The 23,054-nt window shown below is 44.8% G+C and overlaps 2 protein-coding genes across 4 annotated transcripts in view; one reads left to right on the top strand and one right to left on the bottom strand.

Moving 5' to 3' along the window:
• The window catches only part of LOC105549268 (short transient receptor potential channel 2-like), a 27,049-nt gene extending 16,474 nt beyond the window's left edge, over nucleotides 1–10,575 (bottom strand). Inside the window, exons 1-4 of the mRNA XM_011993731.1 lie at nucleotides 10,286–10,575; nucleotides 5,789–5,954; nucleotides 1,619–1,760; nucleotides 356–511 (exon numbers count right to left, since the gene is read on the bottom strand). Of these exons, the coding sequence (XP_011849121.1) occupies nucleotides 356–511; nucleotides 1,619–1,760; nucleotides 5,789–5,833 (343 nt within the window). The 5' untranslated portion in view covers nucleotides 5,834–5,954; nucleotides 10,286–10,575. The remainder of the gene's footprint in view (nucleotides 1–355; nucleotides 512–1,618; nucleotides 1,761–5,788; nucleotides 5,955–10,285) is intronic.
• Nucleotides 10,576–10,621: 46 nt separating this feature from the next.
• RNF121 (ring finger protein 121) overlaps nucleotides 10,622–23,054 on the top strand; it is a 73,327-nt gene continuing 60,894 nt past the window's right edge. For 2 of the 3 annotated variants that reach the window (XM_011993703.1, XM_011993702.1), the window contains exon 1: nucleotides 10,645–11,045. In XM_011993703.1, coding sequence (XP_011849093.1) covers nucleotides 11,041–11,045 — 5 coding nt within the window. In that variant the 5' untranslated portion in view covers nucleotides 10,645–11,040. Of the gene's footprint in view, nucleotides 11,046–23,054 lie in introns of all 3 variants that reach the window. The other variant, XM_011993701.1, reaches the window with a different exon arrangement.

The raw sequence follows: 23,054 nt of genomic DNA, 5'->3' as shown, positions 1-23,054 counted from the left end.
GCCCCGATCTCCCAAAGTGCTGGGATTACAGGCGTGAGCCACCGCGTCCGGCCACAAAAATAATCAACAAGTGTGTGTGTGCTATATATTGGGCCCTACCGAACCACAAGTTATGTATAAATATAAATAGTTCATAAATCTCCATCTCTCCAGCTAGCATGCATCCTCAGCACACAGATCTCACACAGAAGCACACCATTCCTTAACCACCCTTTGCCCCCAACAGATATAACTAAGCCCCTGCACAGGCTCCCTCTCACAGTCTACACCTAATAGCACTCACAGCCCTCTTTAGTACTGCATCTCTGTTTCTCATAAAGACCACCCCCATCTTTTCTGCTTTTGCCCTCTTTACCATCTTTAAACATGCGGACCCCAGAGCGGTTCTTCCCCTGCTTTGAATCAGTTAGAGACATTAGCATGGTTGCAGGGAGCAGGGTGACGAAAGGTCTGTCCAGGGGCCAGGAAGAACGGCCCACATCAATTTGCAGGAATGCACAGCCACAGTTACCTGGGGACAAAAGGTTGAGAGAAGGTTAAGAGGGATGAGACATCTGAAGACAAAGGAATAGGGTGGAAGGAGGTCACTTCTCTACTTCACAGCTAGTTGAAAGCCAGAAAGGTTTATCGATATGTGGAGTCCCACAGGGAGCCAGTAACTGGAGTGGAATGAGACTCCAGTCCACTAAATACCAATGTCACACAATCACCATGTTCCTTCCAGCCAGAACCCTTCCCCTGATTCAAGAGACTTGTTGCTTCTCTGTCCTCTGGCCCTGGTAGAGAGCGCTAAATTCTGTCTCTTTTAATTCCTTGCTAGGGAGCCTGACATCTCTCTGTCCTGACGAAACAGACCAGTGGACTTGACAGTTTCAGATTCCAGAGAATTCTAAGGTCAATCTTCTCAATCCATAAACTCCTATTCAGCCTTCTTGGATTATCCTTGCACAGTTCATCTCTCCAGCATCCTCCTGACACTGACATTTACAGGTGTATGCAGGTTCTATTTGTTGTGATTTATTTTTATTTTTTGTGAGACAGGGTCTCACTGTTGCCCAGGCTGGAGTGCAGTGGCATTATCCCAGCTCACTGCAGCCTCAACCTCCTGGGCTCAGATGATCCTTCTACCTCAGCTTCTCATGTAACTGGGACTACAGGTGTGCACGATCACACCTGGCTAATTTTTGAACTTTTAGTAGAGATGGCATTTTGCCATGTTGCCCAGGCTGATCTCAAACTCCTGGGTTCAAGGGATCCTCCCACCTTGGCCTCCCAAAGTGTTGGGATTACAGACATGAGCCATTGTGCCTGGCCGGGATTTATAATTACCTCAGTGTCCTAAGGTTTTACCCAAACCACTAAGATCAAAGCATGGTAGTTATGTTGCATAATTTGAGGAGCACCATTCACATTGTATTCTACGTGAATAGAGCCCTTGGAGTTCTCCACACAGATCTGCTCCAAGGGCAAGGGCCACATTTCCGTTTGACACCCAGGTAAAACTTATTCCATAAAGGCTGCTCAGCCAGAATGAACTGAGACACGCTAGTGGAGTAGTTAGAGGGGACTATCATTCCTGTGTTCTTCCTCAGAGATTCCTAGGCCACAGAGAACTCACCCACATCAATGTAGCCAATGGGCACTGCCCTCTCCAGCTGTAGTTCTACTTTCAGTTGCCCACTCTTGTCCTGAGGGCAGCTGAGCCAAGGTCTCCTTGGATTATCTGGGTTTAGCAAGTTCTCTACAGGATACCTGGGATCCTAAGTAAGAGAGGAGGAGAAAATCAGGAATCTCACTGAGCCCAAGGGAAAAAGGATGCCCACAAATGAGGGGTCCCTAAAACTCCAAACCGTCCCAGTCATCCTAACATGATAGACAAGGCACTAGATGGGAGGCCATAGGAATTCTGTTATCATGTGCCAAGTGGTTTACAGGTATCATTCTTCTCTATCTCATTTACCAGATGACCTCCTTTAATCTTCACAACAATTCTTAGGTGGTTACTATTATTACTTCCAAGTTAACAGATCAGTACTGAAGCTGAGAGGTTCAGAAACTTACTGAAGGCCATAGGCTCAATAACCAAGCAAAGCAGAATTCCCAGGTTTCTGAAAGCAGAGCTCTTTTTTTTTTTTTTTTTTCTGAGACAAGAGTCTCACTCTGTCACCCAGGCTGGAGTGCAGTGACACAATCTCAGCTCAATGCAACCTCTGCCTCCTGAATTTAAGCAATTCTCTGCCTCAGCCACCTGAGTAGCTGGGATTACAGGTGCTCACCACCATGACTGGCTAATTTTTTGTGTTTTTAGTAGAGACGGGGTTTCACCATTTTGGCCAGGCTGTTCTTGAACTCCTGACCTCGTGATCCACCCACCACGGCCTCCCAAAGTGCTGGGATTATAGGTGTGAGCCACCGCGCCCAGCCAAAAGCAGAGCTTTTTTTTTTTTTTTCGAGACAGTCTCACTCTGTTGCCCAGGCTGGAGTGCAGCGGCGTGATCTCAGCTCACTGCAAGCTCCGCCTCCCGGGTTCATGCCATTCTCCTGCCTCAGTCTCCCCAGTAGCTGGGACTACAGGCGACCGCCACCACACCTGGCTAAAGTTTTTTGGTACTTTTAGTAGAGATGAGGTTTCACATGTTAGCCAGGATGATCTCAATCTCCTGACCTTGTGATCTGCCCGCCTAGGCCTCTGAAAGTGCTGGGATTACGGGTGTGAGACACCGCGCCCGGCCTAAAAGCAGAGCTCTTAACCACCATGATACGCTATTTCATTTATAAGATTTTTTTTTTTTTGAGATGGAATTTTGCTCTTGTTGCCTAGGCTGGAGTGCAGTGGCGTGATCTCTGCTCACTGCAACCTCTGCCTCCCGGGTTCAAGCAATTCTCCCGCTTCAGCCTCCCGAGTAGCTGCGATTACAGGCATGTACCACCACCCTTGGCTAATTTTGTATTTTTAGTAGAGATGGGGTTTCTCCATGTTGGTCAGGCTGGTCTCGAACTCCCGACCTCAGGTGATCTGCCCACCTCGGACTCCCAAAGTGCTGGGATTACAGGCGTGAGCCACCGAGCCCAGCCAAGATGTTTTCAAGGACATTTATTTATCTTTATAGTTATTCTGTGGGATAAGAAAGTCAAATATTTTTATTCTAAGTTTATAACTGATGCTTAGATATAAAGTGATTAATCAAAATCAATAATAATGATATTGAGATATTAAATTATGAGTTCTAACCTAAAGTCAGATATTTTTTGGTTGACAGATCTTGAGTAAACTACTTTCTCTCTCTGGGTCTAAATTTCTTTCCTTCTGTAATCCCAGCTACTTGGGGGCCAAGGCAGGAGAATCGCTTGAGACTGGGAGGCGGAAGTTGCAGTCAGCCGAGACTGGGCCACTGTATTCCAGCCTGGGCAACAGAGTGAGACCCTATATCAAACAAACAAACAAACAAATTTCTTCTTTTTTTTTTTTTTTTTTTTTTTAGAGACAGGGTCTTGCCCAGGGTGGAGTACAGTGATACAATCATGGCTCGCTGCAGCCTCAAATCCCTGCAAAGATCACTTGAGTGATCCCCCTGCCTCTGCCTCCTAAGTGAGTAGCTGGGACTACAGGTGTATGCCACTGCACCTAGTTAATTTGTATTTTTAATTGAGACAGGGTCTTGCTCATTGCCCAGGGTACAGTGCAGTGGCACAATCGCAGCTCACTGTAGCCTTAACTTCCCAGGCTCAGGAACCTCCCACCTCAGTCTCCTGAGGAGGTGGGCTACAGGTGCATGCCACCACACCCGACTAACTTTTGTATTTTTTGTAGAGATGGGGCTTCACCATGTTTCCCAGGCTGGTCTTGAACTCCTGGGCTCAAGCAATCTGCTCACCTCAGCCTCCCAAAGTGCTGGGATTACAGCTGTGAGCCACCGCACCTGGCTATTTGAAATTTTTTTGTAGAGATGGGATCTTGTTACATTGCTCAGGTTGGTCTCCAACCCCGGCCTCAAGCTATCCTTCCACCTCAACCTCCCAAAGTGTTGGGATTACAGGTATGAGCCCTGTAATCTAAATGTGTTCATCCATAAGTGAAAGAGAGAGACCAGACTCATGGTTTTCAACCTTTTCTGTTTTAGCAATAAAACCCTTTTAACTGAAATCTTACACTGGTGTGTGTGTGTGTGTGCACATGCACATGTGCATATTTTTTTGATAAATAAAAGGAGAGCTCTGGTTAGAGCACAGGTAGGGAGGACTAAGGACATACTTGTCCCCTTCTCCCTTTCCACTTCCAGAAGTGGGTCTCTCTACAGAGTACAGCTGAAAACACAAAGTTTGAAACTAGCTAATGTTCTCTAGCATTTTATAAGGCTAAGAGTCTATGAAGCAGTCGGGTGTGGTGGCTCACGCCTGTAATCTCAGCACTCTGGGAGGCCAAGGCAGGAAGATCATGAGGTCAGGAGTTTGAGACCAGCCTGGCCAACATAGTGAAACCCTATCTCTACTAAAAACACAAAAATTAGCTGGGCATGGTGGCATGTGCCTATAGTCCCAGCTACTCAGGAGACTGAGGCGGGAGAATCACTTGAACTCAGGAGGCAGAGGTTGTGAAGAGCCAAGATCACACCACTGCAGTCCAGCCTGGGCAACAGAGCGAGATTCCGTCTAAAAAAAATAAAAAGTCTATGAAGCAAATTGTTTAGCCTGACCATGCAGGTAAGGAGGGTAAGTGTAATACTATTTTTCTTAGAATACGGGTTAATATATTAGTTCCTAAAGATCCTCTAAGGGTCTTTTCTTTTTCCTTTTTTTTGATACAGGGTCTTGCTCTGTCACCCAGGCAGGAGTGCAGTGGCACAATCATGGCTCACTGTTAGCCTCAACCTCCTGGGCTCAAGTAATTCTCCCACCATGGCTTCCTGAGTAGCCGGGTCCACAGGCACATGTTCTCACACAGGGCTAATTTTTAATTTTTTGTGGAAATGGGATCTCCCTGTGTTGCTCAGGCTGGTCTTGAAGTCTTGGGCTCAAGAGATCCTCCTGCCTTACGCTCCCAAAGTGCTGGAATTACAGGCATGAGTCCCATGCCTGGTCTAAGGATCTCCCTGAAATGTGTGGGCATGTTTTTGACTGTCACAATGACTAAGACGCCTGGGGGCCAGGGATGCTAAATATCTCATCATGCAAAAGATATTGCTACAAAATACAGACTTATGGCCCCAAATGCCAATGGCACCCCTTGAGAAAGACCAGGATAACAGAAGAGGAAGAGGGCGAGTAGGAGTAAATAGAGCAGTGACAGGAGAGGAAAGGGTGGGAAGTCCCTAAGAATCACCACATCAGATCAGGCCTGGTCTCAGGGCCTAGAATCTAGCCCTAATTGGGATATTGTAGAACTTTCAGGAAGGAGGCTGAGATCACACTTGATGGTGGTGGTGATATCCTCACAAGTCTGGGATTACCTCAAGTGCCCTGCCCTGTTCTCAATGATAGAATGATCGAACTCCCCTTCTGAGGATCCTGGTGCAGTTTCTGGTCTTACAGCTTTGCCAGAGCCCTTCAAACTGGCTGGAATCCTGAGGGTGCTGCTTTGTGTACTTTCAACTTCTGAGAATACTTCTTTTGCGCTTCCTGCACTTCTGTGGGAACAACCTGAGGGCAAGAGCTGTTTCTTCTCTTAGACTCTGAACTCACAATGTCTCTTCTGTTAGATTGGGAGTTTCCTGAAAGTGGAGCCAAGACTCCTGTTTTTTCACTCCTTTCAGTTATCAAGAAAACAAATCATGCCTGCTGATTAATATACCTGAGAAGAAAATGATACCACATGGCTGATCTTCACAGGAGCCATGGTGGCCCAGCAGCTGTTTCAAGTACAAGGCAAAAATGCTTCCTCCCAAGATTTCTTCTGTCACTACTTTGGCACTGACTATGTGTTAGCTTCCAGAAAAGCAAGAATCCTCATATCACTCCTGAAAAAGAGAACAGAAGAAAAACAAACTAGCCGTGCCTGTGATAACAGGAGTTATTTGCAGCAGTCAGTTCATTTCTTTATTTTTTTTTTTTGGGACAGAGTCTCACTCTGTCACCCAGGCTGGAGTGCAGTGGTGCGATCTTGGCTCACTGCAAGTGTTGCCTCCCAGGTTTATGCCATTCTCCTGCCTCAGCCTCTCAAGTAGCCAGGATTACAGGCACATGCCACCACGCCCGGCTAATTTTTTATACTTTAAGTAGAGACGGAGTTTCACTGTGTTAGCCAGGATGGTCTCGATTTCCTGACCTCGTGATCCACCAGCCTCGGCCTCCCGAAGTGTTGGGATTACAGGTGTGAGCCACTGCACCCGGCCGAGTTAGTCCATGACCAACATGGGCCTGGTGGGAGTGGTGGCAGGGAGTAGGTTTGGATCAGCTGATGAGGCTCCGAAAAACACAAAATAACTCGAATGCAACCAGAAGGCAACACAGCAGCAAGTGCAAAATAATGTATTAAGATGTTAATGTTGGATTTGTATATACGTGAGCTCTCAAGGGCATGAATTGTGCCTTAAATTATACACCTTTATATCACTAGAGCCTAGTACATGGTAAGGATAGGCAACACATGTTCAACAAAATATATGACACAACTTTTTTTCTTCTTCTCCTAAAATGAATCTTCCTACATTTAGCTTTTCATGAAGTTATTCCTCTACTAGACATCTTCAAAGACTTGCTGATTTATGCAAAACCCTTGGTAAGCTGGGTGTGGTGACATGTGCCTGTATTCCTAACTACTCAGGAGACTGAGGCAGGAAGATCACTTGAGCCCAGGAGTTGGAGGCTGCAGTGAGCCATGATGGTGCCACTGTATTCCAGCCTGGATGACAGAGTGAGACCCTAACTCTAAAAAAAAAAGTTCACATGGGTATTTGTACTTTGTGTTTTGCTAAACATTTTAGGTAAATTTTTAAATATATGCAAAAACACACGTATTAGTATAATGAACTCATGCATCCATCACCTTGCTTCAACAATTCCTTGCTGAGAGGAGTTTTAAAGTTGTCTGAATGTCTTTAGGTGGAATATCTTCAAATATTTAACCCTGTCTATTTTATTCATGTTTATTACCCATCTGGCTCCTGAAAATATGAGTCCATGACTCTTGATATACTCCTGGCCATAATGGTCTTTTTGCTTACCCTCCCCACCAAAAGTTTTTTTCCCTTTTCTCCAAGATTTTGCTCATGCCATTGCCTATGATTGGAATGTTCTTTCTCTTTCCCATTTACCAAATCTAATGCATCTTTGGTGCTCAAATGTCACCTCTCCTCTGCTGAAACACCTTAAGGTGACAGCTCCATCCTGTCAATCCTCACTTAGCCTTTAACAGAGTGCCTCATATTACAATTATATGGGATATGTCTTCTTTGTCCCTTGACAAATTGTAAGCTCTTGGGGGACAGGTTTCATGTCTGATTCATTTCTGTGTACCCAATGTAAACGGGAGAATATAGTTCCTGATTTGCAAATGTCTGTTGAATGAATGACCATAAAAATTGTGCTCCAAAGGGCTCACAGTCATAAAGGATTCAAAGTGGGGTAGATTGTAGCAATAGCAGTAACAAACTCTTAGTGAATGCCATTCAAACATCAAGCACTCCTCACAGGCCACAGCCAATATGGGGCTAAGGCTTCAAAGACAGAAGAATGAAAAATGAGTCCTGAGTCTCCTCTCTAGGGCTCAGATTAATTAAAGCTCACTATTCCCACTACGGGAACTCACTGGGCACACAAATATCTTTCCTTCTTTCTGCTAGATTTTGGAGATATAAAAATAATAAAAATAAGTAAGATATAGCCTCTGTTTTGAAGAAACTCACAGTATATTTTTGTGATTTGATGCAAAAAACTCCACCATCTCTCATCGTCAATGAACACTCAGGCCAGGCATGGTGGCTCACGCCTGTAATCCCCGCACATTGAGAAGCTGAGGACGGTGGATATCTTAAGCCCAGGAGTTCAAGATCAGCCTGGACAACATGGCGAAATCTCATCTCTACAAAAAAAAAAAAAAAAATTAGCCAGATATGGTGGCGTGTGCCTGGAGCCCAAGCTACTCAGGAGACCGAGGCAGGAGAATTGCTTGAGCTTGGGAGGCAGAGGTTACAGTGAGCTGAGATCGCACCATCACACTCCAGCCTAGGAGACAGTGAAACCCTCTCTCAAAAATAAATAAATACATAAATAAATAAACACTCTTGATTTGGCAATTCCAACAATCAAACTGCTTGTAGTTCTCACAAGATTAAGTTCTTTGAGAACTCCTTCCCTTACAAAAACTGTTGCTGCCATTTTTTGGTAATTACTTGTTTACCCTGTGTGCCTCCTTACTAAGTAGTAAGCTCTTTGAGGATGTGGATTTTTGTCATGTTCATGATCTCCCACACTTCAGAGCAGCATCATGATTCTGTCAGAAGCAATAAAGTAATAAATGATGCTCAGGAAATTGGTTGACAATGAGAAGAAAAACAAAAGTAGATCCCTACCTCACAACATATTTAAAAAATTATACCTAGGCTGGGCATGGTGGCTCACACCTGTAATCCCAGCATTTTGGGAGGTCGAGGTGGGTGGATCACTTGAGGTCAGGAGTTTGACACCAGCCTGGCCAACACGGTGAAACCCTATTTCTACTCAAAATACAAAAATTAGCTGGGTGTGGTGGCACATGCCTGTAATCCCAGCTACTAGGGAGGCTGAAGCAGGAGAATTGCTTGAACCTGGGAGGCAAAGGTTGTAGTGAGCCAAGATCACCCCTCTGCATTCCAGCGTGGGTGACAAAGTGAGATTCTGTCTCAAAAAATGAAATAAAATAAAACAAAATAAAATAAAGACAAATAATTATACCTAAAAGACTGGGTACAGTGGCTCACACCTGTAATCTCATCACTTTGGGAGGCAGAGGCTCAGGAGGATTGCTTGAACCCAGGAGTTCAAGACCAGCAACATAGTGGGACCCGATCTCTACAAAATATTTAAAATATTAGCCAGGTGTGGTGGCACATGCCTATAGTCCCAGGTACTCAGAAGGCTGAGGTGGGAGAATTGCTTGAGCCTGGGAGATGGAGGCTACAGTGAGCAGTTATCACGCCACTGCAGTCCACCTGGGTGACAGAGCCAGACCCTGTATCACTCAGGTTGGGCACAGTGGTTCACACCTGTAATCCCAGCACTTTGGGAGGCCGAGGCAGGTGGATCACTTGAGGTCAGGAGTTCGAGACCATGGCCAGTATGGCGAAACCCCGTGTCTACTAAAAATACAAAAATTATCCGGGCGTGGTGGCGTGTCCGTAGTCCCAGTTACTCGGGAGACTGAGAGACGAGAATCATCTGAACCCAGGAGGCGGAGGCTGCAGGGAGCCCAGATTGAACCACTGCATTCCAGCCTTGGTAACAGAGCAAGACACCGTCTCAAAGAAAAAAAAAAGCACTTGGATTAAAAAACAAAATGAAACACAATATAATACTGTATAGTCATGGCTACATATAATTTTTAAAAATGGATTGGGAGAACACAAGCTAATTCTAATCCATAATAGTTGCTTCTGGAGAAGATGAGAGGGTAATGGGCTTGAGAGTAGAAAAAACAGGTAAGTTTAACTTTTATTGTATTACCTAGCTTTTAAAAAATGAGTAAGCAAATAAATCATAAGGCCAATAGTCAATTTAGGGTGATGGGTGTACGGTGTTTATAACATTCTCCGTATTAAGTTTCACAAAATGAAAATAATTATTTTTATTTTAAGTACATGAGATGCCTGTAGATGATGTAAATAATTCCCTGTAATTTTCTGTTGGTCCCAATATAAAGCTGACTTTTCTAGACGTTCTGTGGACTCACAAGCCATCCTAGTTCCATTCACCAGACAGATCCAGGCGGACGCCCAGAGGCGTGTGCACTGGGGCTACAGGCTTGCAAGGTATCGAGTTCACATGCTGCTGAAAAATCAGTTACGAAGGCATACGTAGGGGTGGGGCAGTATGGTGTACAAAAACGAGGGTACGGCAGAAGCGGGGACCGCAGGATGTGGGTTAGAAAAGTGTGCAGGAATGTATGAATTGGCATGACAGCCTAACTAAGACGCGGAATGTGGGGGCCGTGGAGGTCCCGCGAGGCTCTTCAGCTCCCAGTTTCTGGAGCTCAAGCCGTACCTCTGCTTTCACTGTTCATCGGGAACAGGCTGCTCCGTTCATTTCCTTGATGGCCACCCCTCCTCCCTCTCGGCCACTCCCCTCCCCATCAACAAATCCCAAAGCCCCTCACCCGGGACCGTGCACCTCGCGGAGCCACCGTTGCCTCAGATCGTGGACCACCAACCTATTCTCCCGCCAATTCGGCCCTCTAACCTTCGCCTTCTGACCCCGAGAGCTACTCTTCCGCTTTCCGTAGCACAGGAATGCGTCCTGGGCCTCAAGAAGCTGCTGTTTTTGAAAATGACTCCTACCGAGGCAAGACGGCAGGTGCTGCAGCCAGGAAAATACATTTGCGTGTGTTTTAATGTTTATTTTCACTCACTACAACTCTTTCTCGTGGAGGGAGCGGAATTTAAACTTCCGGGTCAGCCTCAGTGCAGTTTGGGAAACGTAGTTCCTAGTCCCCACGTCTCGCTCCTTGGAGGCCACACTGAGGGAGCGTCGCGAAAGTTGCCCGTTTAGGAACTCTCTCATTTGGCTCTGCAAAGGGAAGAATTGGTTAAATAGTTCCACTGAAAATAATGCGATTCAAATTTCTCATTTTCCAAGAACGCTCCCTTCCTGAAGCTTGGAAGGGCACGGGACTCCTCTCTCCTTGATCCTGAAACGTGCATCAGGTAGATAACCTCCTGATGCCTGACAGTCTCCGCCTGTTTTGATGCCCCGCCCCCTCTGCTGGAGTCCGAGCCGCCGATTGGCTAGGAGCACTTGAACGGCGGAAGCAGCTGGCTCGCGCGGGGACTGCGGTGAGGGGGCGAGCCGTGAAGATGGCGGCAGTGGTGGAGGTGGAGGTTGGAGGTGGTGCTGCTGGGGAACGGGAGCTGGATGAGGTAAGCGGAGTTGAGAGACGAGGAGAGACTCAGCCTGAGACTGAGAGGAGGGGCAGTGAGGTATCGGGAGGTGGGGGTCTTAGGAGAGACGGGAAAGATCCTGAGAGGGAAGGAGCTGACTAGGGGGCGGGTGCGTGGAGAGGGAAGTCAGAGGCACTCCTGACTTGGGGACTCCGAGGCGGCCTTGGGAGTAGAAGACTTGCATTAGCTTCAAGGTTGGAGATGGAGGACAGAGAGAGAGGTCGGAGGGGTGGGGGTGTTAAGATTTTGTGATTACTAGCTGGGGGTCTTAGGGTAGGACCGAAGGGCTAAGAGGTAGTTTGAGTTGGAGAGGCGTGAATTTCTTCAAGGGCTTCCTCTGTGGGAGAGGACTCTGTCTAAGCCTAGGATGGGGGTTGGGGACACAGACCTGGAAAGAGTGCTAATCCACTAGTAGTATAGCTTTGAGTTATCTTAAAGTTGGATATGTTTTGTTTATCCTTACATTCTAAGACTTTGTATCTAATGTACGCTCAGTAAAGTTTTCGTCAACGAATGAAGGAACAAGTGGATGAATAAATGATTGTATTCCGGAGTTCATACATTTATTCACTTAATAAACATTATGACTTTTGCTCCGGATCCTGGGCCAGGTGCTAGGGAGACAAGGGGCTCCTCTGTTGAAGAGCCCACAATCTAGTGGTGGGAGACAGACAAGAATAGTCATTGCATTAAAGATATAATGGTGGCACTGAGAAGTGTGTAACAGTTCAGCTTGGGATAGGGAAGGCTTCCCGGAGTTGCTGAGTTTTAAACGATAAATAAGTGTCTCTCTCTCTCCCTCTAGACTTATGAGTTCCTTGAAGGTGAGCTCCTTGAGATTGTATGTTCCCTTTACCTATCTAATAGGCATTTAAAGACTCGGATATTAAATTACCAGTGGTCCTTGAAGGAATCACTAGGAGAAAGGAGATGTTGAGTGTGAAAGGAGTGAAGGGACAGGGCAGAGAAGCAGAGAGAGAGGTGAAAAAGGAAAATGAAAAGATTTTGAAGCCAGAGGCATTGAGATCTAGTGGTGTTTGTGATCCTGCACATGCCAGCATACGGACAGAGACATCACAGGAGTAGGAGGAAGGGGATTGGTTGTCAGAGATAGAACCAGGGAGATCTCTGAGGGATCAGAATCTTAGAGGCCCCTTGCTGTGTGTTGGGTGTGGGAAGAGTGGGGAGGATTGGGGATGATTGAAGATGAGGTTCAGAGAAAGGGAGAAGTGGACTTGGGAAGCACTAAGACTTGTCTGGTAGTGGGATGGGTTGGAGGAGTTGGGTTACCTGATTGAGATCATTAAGATGGGAGGAAGGGACTGAGAAATTGGCAGGTGATCACAGCAGGGGAATTTTTAAAGAAGTGTTGTAGTCTTCTGCCTCCCAATCACTGGAGACTATAGGTGTTTGGATATCGGTTGGTTGGTTAGGTGAAGTGGTTGTGGAAATGACCTCTAAGACCCCTTCTGGCTTTTACATTTCTATGATTACAGTTGGCTGTGGTTCATTGAGATATATTTGAAGACACTTTGGAAAGGGTAGATACTGCATTGAAGTTCTTATTTATGGTTTGTTAGTCATGGGCTCTCCCTTGAGACAATTATGTGTATCTCAAAGCTTTAGTTGTGTATGTCAGGGTTCATTGAGATAAAGAGCAGTTTTGGCAGAGGAGAAAATAACATTTTCTTTCTTTTCTTTTCTTTTCATTTGAGATGGAGTTTTGCTCTTGTTGCCCAGGCTGGAGTGCAGTGGTGCAATCTTGGCTCACCACAACCTCTGCCTTCTGGGTTCAAACGATTCTCCTGCCTCAGCCTCCTCAATAGCTGGAATCACAGGCATGCACCACCATGCCCGGCTAATTTTTTGTATTTTTAGTAGAGACAGGGTTTTCCCATGTTGATCAGGCTGGCCTTGAACTCCCAACCTCAGGTGATCCGCCCACCTCGGCCTCCCAGATGTGCTCAGATTACAGGTGTGAGCCACTGTGTCAGTCTACTCCTGGAGCTAGTGATTTCCTCCTCAGAGGGGAGGCTAACCAACCTCTGAAAGGAATTAGATGCACCCTTTGGGCACAGAAAGCTAACTTGGGAATTAAGGTAGAAAAGCACTTCAATACCCAATAGGGCCAGCCAGGGCATTGCCTGGCTAGTGACTGTGAATCTGGATGTGTCCACTCCCAAGTCCTATTTATTTACCAAAATGATATGAAATCATGCAGATTCAGTGAGCAGTTTCTAGCTCAAGCCAGAGTTCAAAGCAGGTATCCCAGCCTGCAGCTAACTTGAGGTATTAATATTATTGCCTCAGGTGAATAATTTATCTCTCTTTGGCCCTGTTTTACTCTTGTTAAAAGAGGAGATTGGACTAGGTTGGTGTTTTTTTTTTTTTTTGAGACGAAGTCTTGCTCTGTCGCCCAGGCTGGAGTGCAGTGGCCGGATCTCAGCTCACTGCAAGCTCCGCCTCCCGGGTTTACACCATTCTCCTGCCTTAGCCTCCCGAGTAGCTGGGACTACAGGCGCCCGCTACCTCGCCCGGCTAGTTTTTTTGTATTTTTTAGTAGAGACGGGGTTTCACCGTATTAGCCAGGATGGTCTCTATCTCCTGACCTCGTGATCCACCTGTCTCGGCCTCCCAAAGTGCTGGGATTACAGGCGTGAGCCCCCGCACCCGGCCTAGATTGGTGGTTTTTAAACCTTTATTTAGTCATGAATCCTTTTATTCAAACAAAATCTCACTCTGAAGCCTTGTGGTCCTTGAATGGATTCAACAGAACCCCTAAGGTGCTTGAAGCCACCCTTTGAAAACCAAGGATTTTTCTGTTATAGTCCACTGATTGGGTAACCCCACTTTTTAAATTTTTAAAAAAATTTTTTTATTTTTTTGAGATGGAGTCTTGCTCTGTCGCCCAGGTTGGAGTGCGGTGGCGCGATCTCGGCTCACTGCAAGCTCCGCCTCCCGGGTTTACGCCATTCTCCTACCTCAGCCTTCCTAGCAGCTGGGACTACAGGTGCCCGCCTTTTTGTATTTTTAGTAGAGACGGGGTTTCACCGTGTTAGCCAGGATGGTCTCGATCTCCTGACCTCGTGATCCACCCACCTCGGCCTCCCAAAGTGCTGAGATTACAGGTGTGAGCCCCCGTGCCCAGCCTGGGTGACCCCACTTTATGTTCCTTCAGCCTACTTGTACTTTGCCTAAGCCAGCCCCACCAAGCATTATAAAATTGTCTGCCTTCCCCACTAGACTGTAAGCTTCGTGAGAGAGCAGAGTCCAAGTGTATCTTGCTCACCATTGTATTCTCTTCACTCAGTATGTTCCTGGCATACAGTAGGCACCCAATAAGTATTTGATAATCATTATTTTTGATTAGTAGTATGATAGCTACCATTTAGTGGATGTTTGTGATATGCCAGCTCTTCTGCCTAATGGTATATGCTTTTTTATTAAATGTTTATGACATCCCCATGAGAATTGAATTATTGGATGAAATCGTCTCTAGCTCTTTCTGGCTGTAGCACTCTATGTACTGTTTCTAATTACTGCCAGGCTTTGTTGGTGCTGTCCAGTCTGCCTAGAATGCCTTTCTTTTCCCTTATTGCCTTTTGAAATTCCACCTGCCCCTTAAAGTTCTAGCTCCCTTGGCTTCTTGGACTCTTCTGATCTACACTAATACCTTTTCCCCTTGCCTTTTATTGTTTTCTCTGTTTAAGTTTGTTCCCTCATTTCTCAACTTAGTCCTCAAACTTCTGAAACATTTGTGTGCCAGGCACTTTGGTGTGCCTGATAATACCAAGATGGATAAAGTGTGATAATTGCCCTCAGAGAGTTCACAGACTGGTATGAGTAGAGAAAGAGTGATAAGTACATGCAAAATATGTCACAGATACTGTGATAGTGAGGGGGGTGCGGTAGGTACATCAAGGAGGAAGTGGCAGTCAGTGTTACATCTCCTTTTCCCAAATAAGTTGGTAAACCCCCAGCGGGCAGACTGTGGAAGTTCCCATCCCTTGCTTCTTCAAGCAGTAATCACTGGGTTTTTGTTTGTTCTTTCACCTGTGGCTCTCTCCCTATAGACATTTAGTAAATATACCTTGTTGCCAGGGATTTTCTTCTCTAGAGATTTTTGGTCCAAGCCAATATCTTACTGAGGGATCAAGGAATATGTGATTGAAGTTTAGTCTGGATATCTGACTACCTCTGGATTTTTTTAGGCATGTAAAGTGAGTGGTGGCAAGTGTAGTGGGGAAAAAGCCATAAGGTAGTAAACAGTGGACTCATATTCTAGACTAGTAATAGCAGATTTGTTTTATCTCAGTGACAGCACCTGATCATAGATACTTAGAAGCCTGTGTTGAGAAGGGTTCTGAAGCCAGGGCTTAGCAGAAAAGAGTGCTGAGGGTGAAATAATACAGATTACTTATTCTGTGCCTAGTCCTGTGCCAAGTGTTTTAAATGCATTCTTTTTTTTTTTTAGACAGTCTCACTCTGTCACTCAGGCTGGAGTGCAGTAGAGTGATCTTTGCTCACTGCAACCTCGGCCTCCCAGGCTCAAGTGATTCTCCCACCTCAGCCTGCCAAGTAGCTAGGACCACAGGTGTGCACCACCATGCCTGGCTAACTTTTTGTAGCGACAGAGTTTCACCATGTTGCTCAGACTGGTCTCAAACTCCCGTACTCAAGCAATCTGCCCGCCTCGGCCTCCCAAAGTGTTGGGATTACAGGCATGAGCCACTGCACCCAGCCCTTAGATTCATGATCTAATTTAATACCATAACCTTATAAGATATGTACTATTATTACTATTTCATTCTATAGATGTGGAAGCTGAGGCATAGAGAATTTAGGTAACTTGCCCAATGTTATACAGCCAGGTAGGTGACAGAACTGGGGTTCAAATCCAAGACTACTTCAGTGCTTGTGCTGTTAACCACGACGGGCAATATGAGTACTCTATACTGCCCATCCTGTTCTACACTAGACATTTCCATTTTGTACATTTGGGTCTTCCTTTCCGGGGGTGATTTAACTGGAGTCATGGTATTTGTCTTTCCCACCAGACTGTGTTCTCCTCGAAAGGAAGGCCTTTTCATTCCTTTATCCTTTGTGCCTGGCATAGAGTATGACTCAATAAATATATAAATATGTGAACTCAGGAAAGATTCCAGTCTCTCTGTACCTCAGTTTTTTGTCTGTGAAATGGTGGGTTTGGACTAGGTGACCTTTGAGATCTTTTGCAGCTTTGAAAGACTTGGATCCCAGAGTTTTATTTTGGCCGTGTTTCTTATAACTCTCATCAGGTACTCAGTAAATACTAGTGAATGACTGACTGAATGAATGAATGAAGATATAATTCTTCTTCTCCTTTTTTTTTTTTTTTTTTTTTTCTGAGACGGAGTCTCTCTGTTGTCCAGGCTGGAGTGCGGTGGCGCGACCTTGGCTCACTGCAACCTCTGCCTCCTGGGTTCAAGTGATTCTCCTTCCTCAGCCTCCTGAGTAGCTGGGACTACAGGTGCGTGCCACCACGCCTGGCTATTTTTTTGTATTTTTAGTACAGACAGGGTTTCACCGTGTTAGCCAGGATAGTCTCCATCTCCTGACCTCGTGATCCGCCCGCCTTGGCCTCCCAAAGTGCTGGGATTATAGGTGTGAGATTATAGGCGTAAGCCACCACGCCTGGCCTATAATTATTCTTAATAATCTGTGCTCATAATTAACATTGGGATGACAGAATTAAAAATGGTGATAGGGGAGGAGTAGACAAAAGGGCTTATATATAACCTCTTATTCCATCACCTTTGACTTTGGAATTCAGTCAAAACCTCATGCTGTGGCAGATACCCTGGCAGATTTCCATTTAAATTCCCATTCCAATACTTGCCACCCCCAGCTCACCCTTGCTTTTTTTTCAGGTCACTTTTTTGTTTTTGTTTTTTAAAGAGACGGAGTCTTGCTCTGTTGCCCAGGCTGGAATGCAGTCGTGCGATCTTGGCTCACTGCAAGCTCCGCCACCTGGGTTCACACCATTCTCTTGCCTCAGCCTCCCGAGTAGCTGGGACTACAGGTGCCCGCCACCACGCCCGGCTATTTTTTTTTTTGTATTTTTAGTAGAAATGGGGTTTCACTGTGTTAGCCAGGATGGTCTCGATCTCCTGACCTCGTGATCCACTGCCTCGGCCTCCCAAAGTGCTGGTATTACAGGCGTGAGCCACTGGGCCTGGCCTTTTTCAGGTCACTTTTTTATTATGGCTTAATAACACATCTACTTCCAGAAGGAATTTAATATGTCAGTCGATCAGTAAGGGGGTTAGGAGAAGAGGGGAAGGAAAGATGAAGATGAAGAGGAATGTTTTAATTCTTTGAGTGCAAGGACTATTTTTCTCATCTTTGTACGTTCCTCAGTGCCTTGCGCAGTGCTTGGCACATAGTCCATATCAATATATTTATTGAGTAAATAAGAATGCTTGTAGGTGTGGATTCTGTCAAGGATAAAGGGAATGTTGACTAAATCGCAAAGTGTGACTGGCATGCGTACTATTTGACCATATCAGTATTTGTTTTTAAACTGCCTATGAAATATTTTCATTGAATTCATTTAGATTAATGCCAAATTGGTCCTTATCAATGAGTCATCGGCACTGCTTTCTGCTCCCATAGCTCCCTGTACAGATTTCTGTCAGCACTTACCATATCGTATTGTCTCTTCCATTAGGCAGGGAACTCCTTGAGGGGACTGCACCTTATCATTCTTTTCATCATTGTATTTTCAGCACCTAATCTTGCACAGTGGCTAGCATGGAGTAGTTATTCAAATATTTTTGGAACTTGAATTTTTATTTTTTATTTTTTCGAGACAGAGTCTCGCTCTGTTTGCCCAGGCTGGAGTGCTATCTTGGCTCACTGCAACCTCCGCCTCCTGGGTTCAAGTGATTCCTGCCTCAGCTTCTAGAGTAGCTGGGATTACAGACACTGCCACCACGCCCAGCTAATTTTTGTGTTGGAAAATGAATCTTAAATCTAGTCCATCCACCCATGTTGAACATCCCCAGAAAATGGACACCAGTGTGTATGTGAACCCGTCTAATGATAGCGAGCTAATCATTCCATGGTCAGACTTCTTTGAATGCCTCTGTCGGAGTGTCCCTCAGATTGGATTAGATTCTTATTTCTGTATTGCTTCAACTTTTTAGTCCTCGTCATACTTTTTCCCAGATTCTGCTTCTTTGCATCTCTGACTTGCCATGGCACAAACACTGCCAGAGAATGCCTCTGGGGGATGTAGGCCCCAGTACTCCTGGCTCTATTTGGTCTGAAATCTTACTCAGTGGAAGGCAATCCAATATAATCTATCTTGTGTCATTTCTCATCTCTATGTTATTTGTGTTTTCCCTTGAAGTCATTTGTTACCTTTATTCCTCAGAGAAAAATTTGTAGGTGAACATAAACTCATTAGTTCCCTCTAAAGTGCAACTTTCCCAAGAGGATGCTGGATCATGGCCATGGGGTTTTTGGCCCCGGGCAGCTAGCGAGAGACTGGAGAAAGGGGAGGCAGAGAGCATAACCCCTGCCAAGGTTTCTGTTCATTTTGTCCTCCTTTTTCACAGGGTGTTATCAGTAACTCAATGCATTCTGTTACTTAGAAGCCTCATGTGACATTTTACTCCCTGTTGCCCATAGGATTGAGCCTAATTACCTCTGAGCTTGTCATTTAGTGCCCTGCAAAAAGTCTTTTCTCCTATTTTAATGATAACAGGAATAGCTAACTTTTTTAGTGCATACTATGTGCCAGGCAGTAAAGTAAGCATTTCACAAGTGTAATCTCTTAATTCTTTTTTTCTTTTGAGACAGAGTTTTGCTCTTGTTGCCCAGGCTGGAGTGCAGTGGTGGATCTCTGCTCACCACAACCTCCGCCTCCTGGGTTCAAGCGATTCTTCTGCCTCAGCTTCCTGAGTGGCTGGGATTACAGACATGCATCCCCATGCCTGGCTGATTTTGTGTTTTTAGTAGAGATGGAGTTTCTCCATGTTGGTCAGACTGGTCTCGAACTCCCGACCTCAGGTGATCCGCCCGCTTCGGCCTCCCAAAGTGCTGGGATTACAGGCGTGAGCTACTGCTCCTGGCCTTAATTCTTTTAAAAAACCTTTTATTTGAATTTATTTTATCCTGAATTTATTCTCCTACCGTACGTTTTTGTTTGATCCATTTCTTCTGGGATCTTTTTTTTCTGTGCAACCACCTCTTTTGGTTAAGTAATGATTTTCTCCTTTTTGGTAGGATCATCTCAGTGTGGCAGGGGAGCTCATGTATAGATTAATTTGGTCTTGAGCTCTGTAAATATGGCAGTGCATCTTGGGTGCTTCATGCACCTGGATATGTTCGATGACCAGATAATCTATTAATACATCTTAACTCTTTATTTTAACCTTTGAGATGGAGTCTCGCTCTTTCGCCCAGGCTGAAGTGCAATGGTGCGATCTCGGCTCACTGCAACCTTTGCCTCCCGGGTTCAAGCGATTTTCCTGCCTCAGCCTCCCCAGTAGCTGGGATTACAGGCACCCGCCACCATGCCTGGCTAATGTTTGTATTTTTGTAGGATGGAGTTTCACCATGTTGGCCAGGCTGATCTTGAACTCCTGACCTCAGGCGGTCTGCCCACCTTGGCCTCCCAAAGTGCTGGGATTACAGGTGTGAGCCACTGCACCTAGCTCATCTAAACTGTTAAGTTCAGCATTACTCTGCATTTTTCAGTGTGTGCAGCAAAAACTCACTCTTTTTGGGCCATGAACCCTGTGCCTAGCCTCAGTGTTTGACTTAGGCACACTTACTGATGCCACATTGCTTCTATAAAGTGACATCTTTCAGATACTTTGTGGCTTTTTGGATTTGCATCGCCCCCCCAACTTCCCTCCACCCCCATGGCCTGGGCAGTTTCTTGCGTCTCCTTATATGAAGATTTTCATGTCTTGATTTGCATGATTTTGTGGGATGTTCTGGGTCAAATTAATAGGCAACCATTTTCACAGCTCATCTTAGGCTGCTTACTGGAAGAGGAAGAGCTAATTCTGTTTTAGTACTGTTATGATCTTAATTTTCCAGATGAGAAAAACTGAGACACAGAAAAGTAATTTATTCAGGGTCACATAGCTTATAAGTGGAGGTGGTATTTGAACCTGGTGATACAACCTCATGTCTTCATGTTATAATGTACACTATTGCTGGTATACACTATGACATGGATTCACTATTTTCAAAAGTCACTATATATTTATTGTGCACTTAATTATGCCAGGTACTCTTTTTAGTCTTGGGAATTAATAAATGGATAAAGAGACTATCTCTGCTCTAAAGAGGTTATGGTCTAGTTGGGAGAGGAACCCATCAAGTGATAATGACAATATAGTATGATGAGTAGAGTTTTAAATTATGTACAAGATACCACAGGTGTGCAGAAGAAGGAGTACTTAAGTCTATTTGGGAGCATTAAAGAAGACTTCCCATAGGGTATGGCATTTAGGCTGATTCTTAAAAGTTTACCGTGTGGATAGGAGGCCTCTTTAGGCCAAGGTAAAAGCACATGTATAAAGGAATAAAGGCATGAAATCTCTAATCCTTAAGTATATGATTCCTCACTAATGACATATTTACTGATAACTGCATGCTTTGTGCAAGTCACTGTGTTAGGAATTTGGATTGAGAGAAAGCCATGTTTCTTGTATTTAGAGAATTTACAGTCTAGTTAGAAAAGTAAGACTTGTAGTCCAGTTGGAAAGATAGTGGCCATAATTTTAAAATAGGAAGTACTAAATGTTTTTTTCTAGTAGAAAGAAACAAAGTATTGTAGGTGAAGTAAGTCCCTCTCATTGGTATGGCTAGGGAAGACTTCGTGGAGTTCGGCCTTCCTGGATGATTTGAATTTCATTAGAGCATTAGGAATGAACGCTAGAGGTAAATGTTGAGAAATGAGGATGTATTTGTGATTAGCAAGTAAGAGAAGAGTAAGAGCTAAATTAGAAAAGGTAGGTTGGGGCCAACATGAGGTTGATTTTTGAATGCCAGACTGAGGAGTTTGGATACATTTATTCATTCCTTCAGTCACCAATTATTGAGTGCTGATATATGCTAGATACCGTGCTGGGGACACAAAGATGAAAACTCTCTCAGGAGATTAATAGTGTCATGAGGTAAACCAGACATGGGAACAGATGATTGTAGTATAGTGTCAGCATGTGTTAAGTACTGTGCTGACACAAAAGAGGGAGTGATTAACTCTGCTTCAGGAATCCTTGAAGACTTAATGGAGAAGATGTTTGAGTTTGTTCTTGAGGATTAAGTTTGAGTTCAATAGATAGTCAAAATCAGTGAGGTAAGGAAGAGTGAGTGGTCCAGCAAAATGAAAAGATATGCAAGGCTTGGAGACGTTAAACAGCGTGGAATATTCTAGAAACTATACGAAGTTCTGTATGACTGGAATTTAGGTTAAACATAAGGGGATAGCAGTGAGTGACTGTGCTAAAAAGCCTGGGCTGTAGAGAGCCACTGAAGAGTCTTGAGCAGAGGAGTAACATGTTAGATCTGTGTCTCAATGACCAAGTCTAGTTGAAGTTTGGAAGTTACTTTTGGAGGGATCAGGTTGGAAAAAGGAGAATAAATCAGTTAGGAGATATTGCAGTACTTGAGGAGCGAGATGATGGGGACCTGAGCTTGAGCAAAGACAATAGGATGGAGAAAAGTGAGCAGCTATAAAAGTGTTAAATAGCAGTGCTTTCACTTATTTGTGTTTTGCCCTTTATTTATCTCCCTAATTCATTCACTCATGTATTCAGTAAACATTTATTAAGTTTGTGGTCTGTATTAATTATTCATTATTTCCTTCTTCAAATACTTGTGACTTCAGTGTCAAACATTTTTCTAGGTCCCGGTAATTCAGCAGTGAACAAGACAACCGAGGTCCTTGCTCATATTAGGTTTAGTTTCTAACGTGGTAAAGCAGATAACAAATAAACAGGATAACTCCAGATGGTGACAAGTGCTTTGAGAAAAGTAACATAATGTGATAAAGATGACTGGAAGAGAAGGGCTACTTTAAATAGGGTGGTTATGGAAAGCCTCGGAGGAAATGCTATTTGAACCAAGACCTGAATGGTGAAGACCTAGCAATTTCCAGATGTGGAAGCACATATGTTTCAGGTGAAGGTTCTAAGTACAAATTAATGGGAATGAGCAAGGTATGTCCTGGGACCAAAAAGAATGCCAGTGCGAGGCCGGGCGCGGTGGCTCAAGCCTGTAATCCCAGCACTTTGGGAGGCTGAGGCGGGCGGATTACTTGAGACCAGAAGTTTGAGACTAGCCTGGCCAACATGTTGAAACCCTGTTTCTATTAAAAATACAAAAAAATTAGCTGGGCATGGTAGCAGGCACTGGTAATCCCTGCTACTCAGGAGGCTGAGGCAGGAGAATCACTTGAACCTGGGAGGCGGAGGTTGCAGTGAGCCAAAATCGTGCCACTGCACTCCAGCCTGGGCGACAGAGCCAGACTCCATCTCAAAAAAAAAAAAAAAAAAAAAAAGAGTGCCAGTGCGATAGATCATAGTTAGCAAAGGAAAAATGGTGTTGTATGAGGTCAGGGAGTCTGGCAAGGTCAGATTTATAAGGCCTTGTAGCTGCTGCAGTACATGTTGAATTTTATTGTGAGAGTATAATGAGAAGACTTTGATTGGGTTTCAAAATGGGAGTGATGTGAGCTGATTTACATTTTTAAAAAGATCTTTCTGGCTGCTTTGAGAAGAATGGATTGTAGGAGGTGACTCAATGAGAGGGTTAGGAGGTTATTGTAATAGTCCAGATGGGAGATGATAGTGTTTCAGAGTTGAGGGTGTGTGTTAGTCCTTTTGGGCTGCTATAGTAAAATACCTTAGACTGGGTAATTTATGAACAGCAGAAATTTGGCCGGGCACAGTGGCAAGGCTGTAATCCCAGCACTTTGGGAGGCTG

This window comes from Mandrillus leucophaeus, unplaced genomic scaffold (assembly GCF_000951045.1).
Source record: "Mandrillus leucophaeus isolate KB7577 unplaced genomic scaffold, Mleu.le_1.0 Scaffold432, whole genome shotgun sequence".
Lineage (NCBI taxonomy): Eukaryota > Metazoa > Chordata > Mammalia > Primates > Cercopithecidae > Mandrillus > Mandrillus leucophaeus.
Note: the sequence above shows the minus strand (reverse complement) of the source record. Positions and strands in the feature narration are given on the sequence as shown.